The sequence below is a fragment of the Salvelinus namaycush genome, chromosome 31 (assembly GCF_016432855.1).
Source record: "Salvelinus namaycush isolate Seneca chromosome 31, SaNama_1.0, whole genome shotgun sequence".
NCBI classification, from domain to species: domain Eukaryota; kingdom Metazoa; phylum Chordata; class Actinopteri; order Salmoniformes; family Salmonidae; genus Salvelinus; species Salvelinus namaycush.
The window spans coordinates 41,496,078-41,512,684 of record NC_052337.1 but is presented as its reverse complement, the minus strand read 5'-3'; the positions used below and the strand labels follow the sequence as shown (position 1 = coordinate 41,512,684).

General features: G+C 40.4%; 1 protein-coding gene across 1 annotated transcript in view; it reads left to right on the top strand.

Annotated features, from left to right (window-relative positions):
* LOC120025627 (contactin-associated protein-like 4) overlaps window positions 1–16,607 on the top strand; it is a 155,183-nt gene that overhangs the window by 51,974 nt on the left and 86,602 nt on the right. The window contains exons 6-7 of the mRNA XM_038970173.1: window positions 11,694–11,875; window positions 13,035–13,175. Coding sequence (XP_038826101.1) covers window positions 11,694–11,875; window positions 13,035–13,175 — 323 coding nt within the window. The remainder of the gene's footprint in view (window positions 1–11,693; window positions 11,876–13,034; window positions 13,176–16,607) is intronic.

Sequence of the window (16,607 nt, the reverse complement as noted above, 5' to 3'; positions counted from 1 at the left end):
TAACCACACAAACATGAGATGGCTGAGTTTGAGGAAGGTGCTTAAAAAGTGTGTGGGACCTGAAGTTGGAAATTGCTGAGTTTTTGCAAATGAAAAGAAAATATGTGGATTTCCCTCAACTGCAAGATAAAGAATGGTTGGCTGATTTAGCCTTCTCCGTGGACATCATGGCCCTCATGAATGAACAGAATTCCAAACTACAAGTGAAGGGCCTTTTTGCACATCAGATGTACAGCCTTGTCAAAGCCTTCAAGGGAAAATGACCTGCATCTTGAGCTTATCGATCTTCAGTCTGATACAGTGATTGGAGAACTATTCAAAACAATGTCACTGACGAGGTTCTATGCATCTCTCGATGAACAAAACTTTCCAAAGATTAGGAGTCATGCTCAGAAGATGTTTGTACTGTTTGGGTCAACCTACGTGTGTGAACAGACATGTTGAGTGAGGAAATATAACAAGTCAAGGCACAGATCATCTCTTACTGACTCTCACCTATCCTGCGCATAGCGAGGACAGAAACTATACCTGACTTCACTGCTCTAGTCAACGCCCATCAGAGACTTCACTCCTCACACTGATTGAGTAGCTTAAATGTAATGTTGAGCTCTCTATCTCTTGTGTTTTTGTGCATACCCATTAACAAGAGTGCTGTCCGTGGTGCTGAATGCACAGTGTACTTTTCCCTCTGTGTAATACCTACCAAAAGGAGAACACTGATGTGGTTTATTTCTGTGCTTGTTAAAAAAGTTAAATAAGTAGCATATCTGGACGTGATTTCCAGTAGATACAGTATATCTGTCAACACAGTCATACACATGATGTATAATCCTGTAATATGATTCTGGCCCGCGATGGCAAAAATATATTCTAATGTGGCCCTCCATGGAAAATAATTGCCCAGGCCTGCTCTAGAGCCTAGAGTCTACATACTGCCTTTTCTGTTCTATCTTAGAGCCCTGCCACCTGCTCGCCCCTTACACCTCTCCAACAAACTGAATTCAAACTGAATTCCCTCAACAGCAGTTTCATTTCCCCTGCAATAGCTGTTTTCCGCTCCACAATGTGATTGAATCGAGCTGATTGTCAATGTGCTGACAGTAAACCACAGTTCAGCTCTGTCATTTGAAAGGAAAGCTCAGAGGGAGAAAATTAAAACCATCCGTCGTTATGACGGACGAGAGATTACATGTTATTCTGCTTATCCTGATATGGACCGGCGCTTACAAAAGAAATGCGTCTCCAACTCAATCAAAGTGCTTGTCTGAACGCTCTCCCTCTCCGTATTTGACATCACTTCACTGTTTTCCTCTTTCCCTCTTGTTATTTATCAGGCTTTTTCACATTTTTATCCCAGTCCTCACCCCTCTCTCCCTCCCCCTCTCTTTCCAATTTGCTTCTCATGCAGTAATTTGCAATTTGCAGTTGTATCCTCTCTGTCTGTCTCTTCCACTCTTTCTCTCCATGCCACCGCATCTCTGACATGAATGTAATGTTGTGTCTATTTCATCAGTGTGCTTCTTCCTCTGTTTGATATCAATGCTGGATCAAATTGGCATGATCTCTTGAAATACAGCATGATTTCATTTGACACAGGCGCTCTCTTCTTTTCTCTGTCTGTATCTGTGTCTGTCTATCTGCCTGCCCCCCTCCCTAACCATCTCTCTCTGGGCCTTGCAGTTTGTAGACTGTGTAATTTAGGTCAGTACCTCTGACTGTGTATTAGCCCTGAAGCTATGGTTCAAACAGACATTTGACGCAAGTTAAATCCTGAAAAGAAACAGTCCCAATACAGGGAAGCATTGCGATTGAGTCCTCTATACAGGATGGTAAAAGTGCCTTGAAAGCACCAGACATCCAATATACCATTAGTAACTGGAGTATACTGTACCTCTCGTACCCACAACGTTGATGTATGTCACAATATTACAATAACAATGTAGAGGAGACAGAGATGGTTATCTGGGGGATTGTCCTCTCCTCTCTCTACTATTATAACTGGTGTCATTCCCCTGTCAAGAAGCTTTCTCTGCACAGTTTCTGTTATCGTGATGGCTAGCTTGAAGTGAAACGCTAGTCTCCTTGTGGTGTCCCCAAAATGGCACCCTATTCCCTATAGTGCACACTGCCCAATGGGCTCTGGTCAAAAGTAGTGCACTATATAGGGGATAGGGTGCCATTTGAGACGCACACCCCTGTTCTTTCTCTTTGAGGTAATCAGTGAGTGCCGTTTGTCAGAGTAGTTTTCACCACAAAGGGCCTTGTCATGGCTGTGTGAGGTAGTGTGAGGAGGGACGGCAGGCCATTCTTCCTCCGTCCACTCCTCAGTGGATTGGGAAAGGAGAGATTTACAGTGCTGTAGGGGCACACTGCACTTTAAAGCTGTTAATAAACTGGCTCTGGCAGAAACCCGCATAGAGAACTTGTAGAAAACATGTACTACTACTATAGCACCAACTTCATCTGCTCTGTGAGTTACATTCAAACGCACACTCAAACAAACACATACGTACATGCTCATACTGTACAGCTTCATTGTGAAATTCCATAAACCCCTACATACCTATTGTTGAGGAAAACAACAAAACCACTCCAGCACGTACATCATGCCCATACAGACATCATAACACTCAAATACAGTACCCATGTATGAGCGCACACATACACACAGTGTCAACAAAGCTCTGGTCCAAGGCTTTTCATGAGTCAACACTGTGCAACCAATATGAACCAAGGCTGCAGTGCTTACATTGAAAAACATAGGCAGTTCCACTACCAAGGAACAGACAGACAGTCACAAGCTGTTTGCAGCAACTTCGGAGCCCGTGCGTGAAAATGAATGAAATGAATGGGCTTGCCAAGATTTATGTCCAGTATCCAAAACCATTCCTTTTCCGTTGTAGTTTACATTCATCAAAATGTCGGTCTATATTGTGCCCCACTGTAACGGTGTTCCTCCTCCTCTTCATCCGAAGAGGAGGAGCATGGATTGAACCAAGGCGCAGCGTTGTGAAATGACATGATTTATTAAACAAGACGAAAAAACGAACTACACTTGAATAATTAACAAAACAAATAAACGATGTAGACAGACCTGGACGACGAACTTACATGAAACACGAAGAACGCAATAACAGGAAAACTGACTACACAAAAACCGAACGAACAAACATACCGAGAACAGTCCCGTGTGGCTTAACATACAGACACTGACACAGGAGACAACCACCCACAACAAACAGTGTGAAAACACCTACCTTAATATGACTCTCAATCAGAGGAAACGACACACACCTGCCTCTAATTGAGAGCCATATTAGGTACCCATTAACCAACATAGAAACAGAAAACATAGACTGCCCACCCAAACTCACGTCCTGACCAACTAACACATACAAAAACTAACAGAAAACAGGTCAGGAACGTGACACCCACTGGCTCATATTTCATCCCAAATCTTAACTGCCAACTGTCATTTTTTTGGGATGCAAATATACGAGGGTCATTGTGACCTGCTCCAGTGCATTCTGGATGTGGGGTGGTAATTGTATCCAACAGAGTTAAGAAAATGTCAGCCGTAAATATTGTAAGGGTACATACTGTAAATGCATAGAGGTATATTAACGGTTGTTTTGTAAACTAAAATCTAAAAGTGTTTTGCTCTGGCCAATTTAAGGAGTCTTTGGTACATTATTGGTCTAGCCTATACTCCCAAATTAAACACATTTGAGTAATCCCCTTTGAGTGTGGACTGTCTTATTATGCATACTGGATGGATTGGTTACCTTATGTTAGCTAAAAAAATGTATTTCTATCCACCAGTCTGGGACAGAACGTACAGCTCTAGGTCACGTGTCAAACTCATTCCACTGAGGGTCGAATGTCGGCAGGTTTTTGCTCCACACTTGTACTTGATTGATTAATTAAGGTCACAAATTAGTAAGGAACTCCCCTCGCCTACATGTCTAGGTCTTAATTGAAAGGAAAAAGCAAAAACCTGCAGACACTCAGCCCTCCGTGGAATGAGTTTGAGATTTCAGGTATCCCAAATTAAACACTGGGTAGCAGCAGGAACAGGGTTGGAGAGCCCATGGTATATAGAGTTTGAGCGGAATATCACCTGACCTGTCGCTTAGCGAGAGCATGCTCCTCAAACAGCGGTTGATGCATGGAGTGAAATAAGTGTCGTTATATTAATTTCTCTGCTGCTCATATCAAGCACATGCTCCGCTATAAAACCCAAGTCGCCTACCCAGCATCATTGAAAAACGGACCGGGAAAGTGTCCATCCATTCCCTATTCGAGTGCATACAGATGACATGTAATTTCTTTCCCCTGCCTCTGTTCCTGCCCATTTGATAATGATACTTTCTAAATTTAAACTAATTTGACATATTACTAAAGACAATATTAACCTATTTAATCCCATCGGTCACAATAGTGACCGTAAAAAACTTTTCAGTTATAAGGCTCTAAATATTTTACTGAATGACGTATCAATGCATTTACAGCAAATATTGAAATAATAAAGGATCTCAATGAAAGATGTGTAGTGTCACATGTTTAGTGTAAATTGTCACATGACCAGAGCTGTTTACTTCCTGGTTGCACCATGAGAAGAGGATGGCTGCATCAAAGCTCCCAAACAAAAGGTCAGTAAAGTATGTTAACATAAAGATAGGACAAAGATTTTTGGTACACATCATCTTTAAGGTGTCTAGTATTGATACATGCATTTGCAATTACTCAACTTTGTTCAGTGTGGTCATAGAATGTGTAAACATGTTGACGGCAACAATAGTGACCCGTGGGATATCACAGTGCATCTAGGTATACACATACTGATACACATACATAGGTCTTGTTCTACCTAACTTTCTACTCTGTTCTTTGTTTTAGTTTCACTTTGAGTCAAGTTCGGGATATGTTGGATCTAGGTGACTGCCCAGACAAGGCATGCAACATTGCAGTTATCCCTCAAAATGAGAAAGATGCTGTCCTGAGTGATTGTGACAGCGATGGGTCAGATATGGACTATGGACAGGCCATTTGCCAGCCAGGCTGTTGAATGCATATGCTGAACCTATGCAAACAGATCATGACAGGAACAACGTTATCAGTGATGATGACCTACCCATCACCCCCCCATCCACAACCTCCCCCACCCCCCTCCATTGTTGATAATGAAGAGCCAAGGGCCTCTACCCGCCAGAGGGTCCAGTCAGAAGAGCCAAGGGAAAAGCTGCAGGTGGCCAAAAATAAAGATTGAGTGTTCAAACGATCGAAGAGGCCTGGCACCACTGTGATTCCAAAACACATAGTATACAGCCCAAATATGCAAAAGTTTGGCACGAAACCACTGAGCCACGGAAGGAGGTCTTTACTGGCTGCTACTGTTGAAGATCAGGCAAGATATGACAAAGCTTCTCACTGGCCAATCAACACGATGTACCGGTTCCAGAGAAGTCGTCATTGTGACAAACGCACTACCTATGCATGTGAGAAATGCAAAGCGCCACTGCACATTGAGTGCTTCAAGATATACCATGGACAGTAGAAAAGGAGATAAGAGCGAATGAAAAAGGGCTGAAAAAGACAATAAAAGAAAAATAGAAAAGTCGATAAAGGGTGAGGAGAAGCAGTACAACGGACTCTAGGAAGAAAGGAAAAGTCGACGAAAAAGATAATCAAAATGACTGAAATGTTTTTGGAAAAGAAGGTCAATTGATTCAAGACATACTGTATGACAGTAGGTCTGACTCATCACAGTTTAAAATAGTTATGCACAAACTAATCTTGCACTTGGTTCTGAAGCCTACCTCTATGATATATATATATAAATATATATATAAAAGCACTCATTGTGCAGTGGCGCTTTTTATATAAAGAATTGTATTTTGTTCAGTGTAGGCCTCTACTTGAATGCATATTCTACAGGCTACCTCTATCCTAAATGTTACCTTTATGTTCAGTGGGAATGAATCACACGACTGCTATACAGTTGTTAGTGAATGTTGCACTAAAATGTCACAATGACAATGTTACAATGAATATTGCACTAAAGTACAAGTTCAAAAGTTACAATATTAATGTTTCAATACATGTTGCGCTAAAGTAACAGTGTTACAATGTATGTTACAATAAATTAACAATGTTGAAATACGCTGATGGTTGTTTTTTTGTCTTTGCTCTCAGTGTTCATATCGTGTTGTATAAGGGTTTTTGATGTGGTAAATAGTCACACTAGAACGTGACGGGGCATTCTAGAGGCAAAGCTGGGGACTGCCAGTGAGTTTTAAATGTGTTAATAACTGGGTTGGGATTTATAAGAACTTTGATAACTGCATAGGAGAAATATGTTAATTTAGTATACGTAACATTATCCCACCGGTCACAATTGTGACCGACCATAAAACACACTTTTTCACCTACTTTTCCATTAAAATTTCAAAAAAGAATGATTGATTACTTCAAAGGGTAACTAATGACACTTGATTTGGATATTTTCATGTCTGGGAAAAATTTGGGATTAAATGGGTTAAATTGAGGATAGTCTGAAGGATGAAAATATGTTCACTTGATGAGAGAACAGCTGTGCCGCCTGAGGCAAGGAACATAGTGCAAGCTTTTTGTTGATGTTGATTTTCTCAAATGGTCAATAGCCTATAGTCGGATGATGCAGCCCATATATGTTTTGAATTCTAAGACATTTTCACGACTTCCTCCGAAGTCGGTCCCTCTGCTTGTTCGGGCGACGTTCGGCGGTCGACGTCACCGGTCTTCTAGCCATGTCAATGGTGTATTGGAGGCGAAGTCAGGGTGCAGGAGGGCAGAGTATAATGAACAGGCGCACTTTTATTAAAGTTCCAAAAACGAGAGCACTACATAAATCAAACGCGCTCAAAAAACGGAACATAAAAGTAAAGCACGTAAACTAACACCACATAACATGAAACAATTACACACAAAACATGATGGGAAACAGAGGGTAAAATACAAGTAGATTGATTGGGGAAATGAAAACCAGGTGTGTATGGAAACAAGACAAGACAAATGGATATATGAAAAATGGAGCGGTGATGGCTAGAAAGCCGGTGACGTCGATCGCCGAACGCCGCCCAAACAAGGAGAGGAGCCGACTTCGGCGGAAGTCGTGACAAGCCATCGCCGATCCACTTTTCATTTTCCATTTGTTTTGTCTTGTCTTCCCACACACCTGGTTTCAATTCCATCAATTAAATGTTGTGTATTTAACCCTATGTTCCCCCCATGTCCTTGTCCGGTATTGTTTATTGTGAGTGCTTGTGCACGTTAATTCTGGTGTGCGTCAGGTTATGTACCCATTTATTGATTGTTCTGTTTTCCGGTGGGTTTTTATTTATTAAACTGCGCCGTTGGAAAAACAGTTTTTGCTCTCCTGAGTCTGACTTCTCTGCCGCCAGTACGCACCCCTTCCAGACATTCTGTAAATATCTCTAAATCTAGTATATAGGACCTGTTTCAAATTATCACTTTTATGTTCAACATAGCCACTATATATGCAAACTCGCTCCGGACTGGGGAAAAATGTCCTTTTTATTTTATTCAGCTAAGTTAAATTCTAATCTTCTTACTATAAAATCATATCATATAAAATAATGGCATGAGATTTATAAGCATATCTTGTCAGCTAAATGAACAATCCTACATCCTATGGCATGGAGCATAGCCAGATAACATATAGTAGGCCAACTCATATTTTGTTCATCTGAACAGGGGCGCAACTTTCACTGGGGATGGGGGGACATGTCCCCCCCCCCACATTCTGAAATTGCATGTTTGTCCCCCCCAGTTTTATCATTGGAATGTGATACAAAACTAGGCAACTTTGTGCTTTAGTATGCCTCCGAGCGCTCGGATGCCTCGGCCTTTCTGCCTGCCTTGACCACGAGCCTGTCTGCCACTCTGTACCTCCTGGACTCTGATCTGGTTTTGACCTTTTTGTCTGTCCACGACCATTCTCTTGCCTACGCCTTTGGATTAATAAACATTGTAAGACTCCAACCATCTGCCTCCTGTGTCTGCATTTGGGTCGCGCCTTGTGCCTTGATAATATATTTGCTTTTGTAAATCTATATATTATTTAAAATATATTTAACTTAATTATTTCCCCCTAATCCTAGCTCAGTATCTGCTGTATCGCCCATATAATGTTTTGTAAATATATTTTAGTTTATTATTTTCCCCTAACCCTACCACCCCTCCCCTAACCCTACCACCCCTCCCCTAATTGGGGTAAATGAATGGATAAACAATTCTTAGGCTTCTACATCCAGCTTATACATACTCTATACATTTACAAACAGGATATTTTACATTACATTAGTACATCTTTTGTTTGTTTTTAGTCCCAGCCTTCAGATACCCTCAACACCTCCCATCTATCTCTGAAGACCATCCAGTTTTGAGTTCTGAGCCTTTCTATTCTCATAGTTTCTACTGATTGTAAATTAGAGACACAATATTTTGCTAATAGTATTATATTATTGATCGATTGACTTTGACTTTCAAATCACCCAGCAGTGCCATTTGCAAAGTTAGCTCCAAGTAAATGTTGCAGTTTTTCAGCCATTCCTGAACCTGCGACTAACACAAGTTACATATGGGAAGTACCAAAACAAGTGATCTAATGATTCTGCAGAGCTGCGATGGTTGTATCCTTCATATATTCTATTGGTTGCAAGAATTTTGTAGAATTAAATAGAAACATTCTAAGTTTTGAATCCGGCGTGGTTTTGTGGTACATCGAAAATCTATTCACCAAACTATTTTGCAACCTGTATGGTGCAGCTGTACATTTTTTGGTCCTTAAATAAAACTGGTATACTTTTTATTTTTCACAATTTTCTATAGCCAATTTTGGTATTTAATGCAGGGCCGACAGAAAAGTTCCTTACATTTTTCCCCTTTCCACTTGCCTCCTCCATTTTTGCGGTAATGCTACCATCAGTTGGTTGTAATTTTGAGACCGGCAGTCTATAAACCTAAGTCAGAGCAATTATATGGCAACAAGCCTTGCCCTCATCATTCTTAATGACTTTAACCTTTCTGTCAATGATACATGTAGACCAGAGGAGGCTGGTGGGAGGAGCCCCTCCTCCTATAGCTCCTTCCACCAGCATCTGATGTAGACCTGCAGGATTATTTTCCTGCTGTAGCAAACTGTCTCAAATTAAGATCCTACATCTGAATTTGAGCCAATTTGCTACAGCAGGAAAATAATCATGCAGCAACAGGACATTTGAATTATTATGTGGATTACAATTAATGGACATTTGTGTAGGTGTTGATACATTTTTAGTTAGGGCAAATCAAGTCTGACATTTCTAAGTGGAAATTACAAACTTTAGAAGCCTTTTTGAAACACAAATACACCACAAGTTTGCATTTCCTGCTTTGCAGGACCATTCTCAGCAACAAAATATCAAATTAAGATCCTACATCTGTAGATATGATTATTTATTGCCCTAATTGGTAATCTGATTTATAGTTGCAGCAAACGACGGTAACATAATTGCATAAATACAAATTAAATTATGCTCTTTTCAGGCTGTCCCCCTGAGTATTCCAGTTTATTCTCCAGCAAATATAATGACATTATATGAACCAGATCTTTCAGACACAAAGTATTCGCTACCCCATCAAAGGAGAGTTATGGCTTTTATGGTTGCCTCTTTAAATAAGACCTCTGCATTTCCTTGGTCAACAGCAGACATATACAGGTAACTGATAAAATAATGGAAACACGTGAATAAATGAGGGATACAAAGTATATTGAATGCAGGTGCTTCCACACAGGTGTGGTTCCTGAGTTAATTAAGCAATTAACATCCCATTATGCTTAGGGTTATTATTTTGGCCATTATTTTGGCTACCATGGCTATGCCCCCATAGGATGACAATGCCCCCATCCACAGGACACGAGTGGTACCCGAATGATTTGATGAGCAGGAAAACGATGTTAACCAATAAAACAATTTAACCCTTACGGGACATTCTGGAGCAGTGCCCGAGACAGCGTTTTCCCATCAACAAAATGAATTCTGGAATTTCTCTTCGAAAAATGATTTCTCATCCCCCCCAATAGAGTTCGAGACACTTGTAGAATCTACACCAAGGTGCATTTAAGCTTTTCTGGCTTGTGGGGGCCCAACACCCTATTAAGACACTGTATCTTGATGTTTCCTTTATTTTGGCACTTACCTGAACATAAAAAGGCTGGTTTCAGATGGCCGTCTCAACAAATGACTTTGTGTAGAATATATAATATGTATAAAGATGCTGTACCTTGCTGTGTGCTCGTTGTCATCTATTATTCTATTTCTATTCCCAAAATGTCTTCTTTAACATCACTGTACCCGAGCAGATGTTCACCAGCATGGTTTATGTTGTGTCTCAAATGGGTCTTGGTCAAAAGTAGTGCACTATATAGGTATAGGGTACCATTTGGGATGTATCCTGAGTTTTGGAAGTTCTGTTCATAACAACACGGCTCTTAATTACAAAGTCATCCGTGCTTAGATCTTGACACTGTGAGATAGCGACAACCTCGTCCAATCTTACCCTCTGAAAGATTGATCACGAGGAGAGTTGTTCAAGTTTGACACCAGAGCAAAATAATGTGTTTTTAAGACTCTAACTCTGCCACGAGACTCCTCCCTCACATCTGCTCATGGGGATTAGTTGTGGGCCTTAGAGCACCCTACTCCCTATGTACAGTAGTGCACTAATTTTGAGCAGAGCTCTATTGGCCCTGGTCAAAAGTAATGCTCTAAATAGTGAATAGGGCTATTTGGGAGGCACCCTAGGTATAGGCCAAACTGCCTTGGTGACGGAATAAGTTTGCAGCTCAGTTAATCAATACCAATAAACTGATATTTATTTGTTTGTGAGGCTCGCCCTCAAAACCTCTTAATCGTGCCCCATCCCCATCTCTTCTCAACTAATCTGACATCATACAAATAACATCTACATAATTCATGTGTTAAAGTGACACACATTCGTAGTTTCCAGAGGTCCGTGCAGCATGCAATCTCTGTTAATGATGTTGTTGCCTCTGTATGATTCTCAAACGGCACCCTATTCGCTATGTAGTGCACTTGTTTTGACCAGGGCCCATAGGGCTATGGTCAAAATTAGTGCACTGTGTAGGGACTAGGGTGCCATTTGGGATGCAAACGCATCTCCTGTCTGAGGTTCAATTAACTATCTATTGTAGTTTAAAACATTGAAAACACTGAGCCCTCAAGACTTTTGCACTATTCAACTGTTTTTCCCTGAGTCACTTCAGTTGACTGCTTGGAAGTCATGTTGCTTGATAGATTGAGTGGTTGACTGGCGCCTCTCTTACTGCTATTTGTATCTCTTGAATATTTCAGTATGTGGTGACCTAAACACTGAAAACCAGTTGTTGCTTGTGGCACTTTACCTGGGAGGACGAGCTCATATTAATAGCTGGAATGGAATGGTATCAAACACATCAAAAACATGAGTTCCATGTGTACAATACCATTCTGTTTGTTCCATTCCAGTCATAACTATGAACCATCCTCCCCTCACCAGCCCCCAGTGCTGGAAACATTCCTTCTTCTAGTATTGCTTGTTCTAGAAAGGAAAACACTTTCCCTTCTACCAGACTCTCTGTTGTATTCTAGGTAAAAGTGCCTCTCCTGGTCCTGAGAGCCACACGGTCGTGTCACTGGGTAGTCTTCTAGATGACCTGCACTGGCACCATGTAGCCATCGAGCGCGTTAGAGGCCATGTCAACTTCACTGTGGATAAAAGCACTCAGCAGATCCAGGTCCCTGCAGAACTCAGTCCTTTTGAGATAAACGAGGTGTGTTGTATGTGACCTGTTCCTCAAATCATTCCACAGATACATAGACACACACACACACACACACACACACACACACACACACACACACACACACACACACACACACACACACACACACACACACACACACACACACACACACACACACACACACACACACACACACACACACTCCTGCATTCTCTCATGCTCTCCCAAATAGCATGCTCCATTTGTCTCTAACAGATGTGTTCACAGATACTGTACAACGTACATACACAGGAGACACACACACAGGAGATACACACAAACAATAAAACCTATATGTTTTAGTAATAGAGTTATAGCTTTCTATAACGGATGTCTAATAGCCACTGAATTCCCTACAAGATCCAAGGCCGTACAAAATAATATTCGAATCAATAACAGTCAAATTACCAAATTGCCCTCAAGTGGCCTCATGGGAGGAATGTTAACATTTTTCATAATTTCATTAATACATTTTTATTTTATCTTTACGCCCAAAATCCACTATTTCTATGTCAAACGGTTTTGTTATATTTGTCCTCTGTAATGTATATGAAGTGTAATATTGGGATTCAAACTCAAAGTTGAATACATTTCAACTCTATCTGACATGGTGCAGGTGTCTTCTTTCTTTAAGCCCATAACCATGTGTGTGAGGTGTATTTTTTTGTTTCAAAGTAGATTTGTTTAAGACTAAAAAGAAACACTCTGCGTGCCCCTGATTTAGCCCATTTCAGTAAAAGGTTAACCCGACCTCCATACAATATTTCTAGACTGTTTTTAGTAAATGGGTGTTGGAAATAATTTTCTATTGAAATTGAAACACAATTCACTTCTGGTCATAGTCTACGTAAGACCTACTGAGACAGTTATGTGTACAGTGCCATTGTTGACCCTACCTGAAGACACAAAATGTGATAATTACTTCCCTTTACTTTAATGTGATAATTACTTAGTTTACTTTAATGTGATAGTGACTTACTTTACTTGGCCTTTTATTACTTCCTAAATATAGGTCATTGATGAACCACTTCCAATCCTATTCTATCACCACTAGTTCAAACATGTTACTATATCATAGTCGCTTGTCATGATAATGTAGGTAAGAACATTTCAGAATGTTAACATTGGCTGGATGTTCTTTCACAAGATAACCTTTGGCGGCGTCCAGTGCCATGGAACACAGAAGGTTCTGTCCCGGAGGAACTTCCATGGGTGTCTTGAGAACCTTCTCTGGAATGAGGTGAACGTGAATGATCTGGCCAAGCAGCACCAGGAGGTCTCCATCACGGTATGTTACCTCAGCCTTGGTCGTATAGTGCAGTGTTTCCCAACTCCAGTCCTCCAGGACCCCCAACAGCACACATGTTTGTTATAGGCCCGGACAAGGACACCTGATTCAATTTGTCAACTAATCATCAAGCTCTCATTGAGTTGTATCAGGTGAGTTTGTCTGGGGCTACAACAAAAATGTGTGCTGTTGGAGGTTCTGGTATAGTGCACATCAGAAAAGGTTTTCAGGTGTGCACTAGTTCAGGTAGTCCCTTCCCGTTTAAAATCAGTTTTCATCTGTTTGGTGTTTAGAGAATACGACCCTGGGGAACTTTGGATGGTTTGTACTGTGCGTATCCTCTGACCTGGTTTCAAGTAGTATTTGTTTTCTTTCAAATACAGTAGTTGACCTTGATTGAGCTTGACTGGCTGTGACAATGGAACAAGTGGAATAGTCCAAAACTGCAAATGTATCTAAAAAAGAACAGATATTTGAGCCCAGGTCAGTTTCTGTGTGGTGATGTGTATATTGAGCTGTATTTTTGGAGTTGCCTTGGAAAATAACAAACATCCTCAACTATTTATGAGGTTTGGATGGTGCTTCCACCCTGCTTTAACCTGACGAAGAATTGTGTATATACTGGAGAGCTGTTGTAGTCAATACTAGGGCTGGCACCCCCCAAAAAAACGAACAGCTGACTGAAGACGAGACGGTCGGGCATTTTTTGCGGTTAAGTCTATTTCTGCCATAACATGGACTCTTAACATGAAGAAACTTTGTTACTTACTTTCTGAAACAAGCAAACAAGTCTTTGATTTCTCCCACAATGCAGTAGCGCACAGAAATAGAATGATTAAAATTGGCTTGAAACCTCTAACCATGACAATTTGACTGGTAAACTCATGGGTACACTCGCAATGGATGCCTTGATTTGTGATGCAATAATTTCCATGGTCATGTAGAATGTTTTTTCAAATGATGTTAACTAATGCATTGAATTAGGAGTTAGAATACTTACATTTTATTTAACCTTTAATTACATAAATGACCGAAATTAAACACATCAAAATGAAAGCAGGTAGAAAACACAAACACATTCATCCATAATAAGGTCCTTAATCAGCGTTCTGAATTGCCCTAGAGGCACCAGAACATCAAATTTAACAACAGTTTGAAGATTGTTCCACAAATAAGGTGAAAAAAAACAAAAAGCTGATTTACCTAACTCAGTAGAGACAAAAGTAATTTCCAGAGTTAGCCATCCATGAGACTGGTGTGGTATGTCTGAAGTTTAGTAATGATATTATGGGACTATTTGTAAAAGGGCATTATTAAAAATTATAGTGTATCAACCTACGTGACATCAAAGAGGGCTTTTCTGATATAGAATGCCATGATGAGTACTAAAATTGTTGGCGGTAATACAGCACAGTGCGCTATGATAAACAGCATCTAACGGCTTTAATGACGTGGCAGCTGCGTTCATATAGATGATGTCGCCGTAGTCTAGGACCATCGACTGAATAATCTGCTTTCGACTATTTAACACGATTTCTATAGAAGCCCATTTTAATTCTCAGCTTCTTAACTAAGTCATCAATATGCTTTTTAAAGACAGCTTTTCATCTATCCAGACGCTCAGATATTTGTAAGCAGGGACACGATCAATATGTACACCATCCAAACTACATATGCTTAAATCATCGGACTTATTTTTATGTGCTCTAGAGAATAACATATACTTCGTTTTACCGGCATTCAGTACTAATTTCAGGTCAATAAAGTTTTTCTGTAATACAATGAAGGCAGACTGTAGTTCAGATAGAGCCTAGTCAACCGTGGGGGCAATAGCATACAAAACAGTATCATCGGCATACAATGCAGGTTACAATTTTTTAGAGACAAGTCGATATTGTTAATGTAAACATTAAGAACTACAGGACCCAGAATTGATTCCTGCGGGACACCTTTCATAATATAATAACACCTTTCTGTCAAGTCATTTTTTAACCAGTTATGTGCAGGCTGATCTAGGCCAATTGAGGAAAGCCTCTGAATTAGCAGGCCTTTGACAGGTCAATGAATAGGGCAAAATGTTGCCTTTTATCCATACAGTTAAACACAAAATTTGTAACTAGGGATGCAGCAGAGATAGTGCTATGAACTGGTTTAAAACCCGACTGATATTCATTTAGAATAGATTTCAAAGATAAGAAAGTTCTTAGCTGAGAATTATTCAATGATTCTAATAATTTAGCTAGGCAATAATGTTTAGAAATAGGCCAATAATTATTTAGTACCAGATATATTCGTCAGGTAAAAAATATTGGTTAATGATTCAGCAATCGGGGGACAGAGAGCTGCAGCAAAAATGGATCAATGTCAGAGCTTCTAGGAGTACTGGGTGGAGGAGTCAAGCGCAGAGAGCAGGTTAGTTCAGGACGTGGATTTTTATTCCTGTCGACAGTAAAAACGGTCATGCCCAACACAACGGGCGCATGAAAATCCCAGTCCAAACATACAGGACTAAACTGTCCGGAAAATAGCTTCCACCTAAATACCAACACCAAATAACAGAAAACAAGCCCGCACAAAAGCCGGCGGGCCTACTGACCTAAAATAGCCTACCCACAAAACTAAACTCAAAACAGGTGCACCCAATCAGCCCAAACTAACAGAAACAAAAATAAGGGAATCGATGGCAGCTAGTAGGCCGGTGACGACGACCGCCGAGCGCCGCCCGAACAGGAAGAGGCACCATCTTCGGCGGGATTCGTGACAATCAAACGTATCAGCCCCAGTGGATTTTTTTTTTACGTCAATCTTAAGCAAGGCATCTAACACATCACTGTAGTAAGTTGTTGAAATTAAAATAAAGATTAACTAGAGGTTGATGGGTTAATCGTTGAGTCAGCTAGAGGCTGATTGACTGACCAGGGTCAATTAAACCACTGTTTTCTCTTAAATAAAAAGCCTGCCGAAATAAAATGATGATTAATAGCCTCACTTATCCCATTCTTCTCAGTTATGATACCAGAGTACGACAGAACTTGCTTATGCAGGGAAGAAGATGAATTTGTACACTTCAGTTCATTTACTGTTTTCTATAATTTAGAAAGATCACCAGCAGAGTCGAAGATGGAGCTGAAAAAGTAGAGAATGCCAAGAGTGTTGAGGTCAGGGCTCTGCGCAGGCCAGTCAAGTTCTTCCACAATGGTGCAAAGCTGTCCTCAAGGCAAAGGATGGCTACTTTGAAGAATCTCAAATATAAAATATATTTTGATTTGTTTAACACTTTTTTGGTTACTACATGATTCCATATGTTATTTAATAGTTTTGATGTCTTCACTATTATTCTACAATTCTACAAAATAGTTTTAAAAAATTAAGAAAAACCCATGAATGAGTATGTGTGTCCAAACCATTTTCTTAAACGAGATAGTACATCTG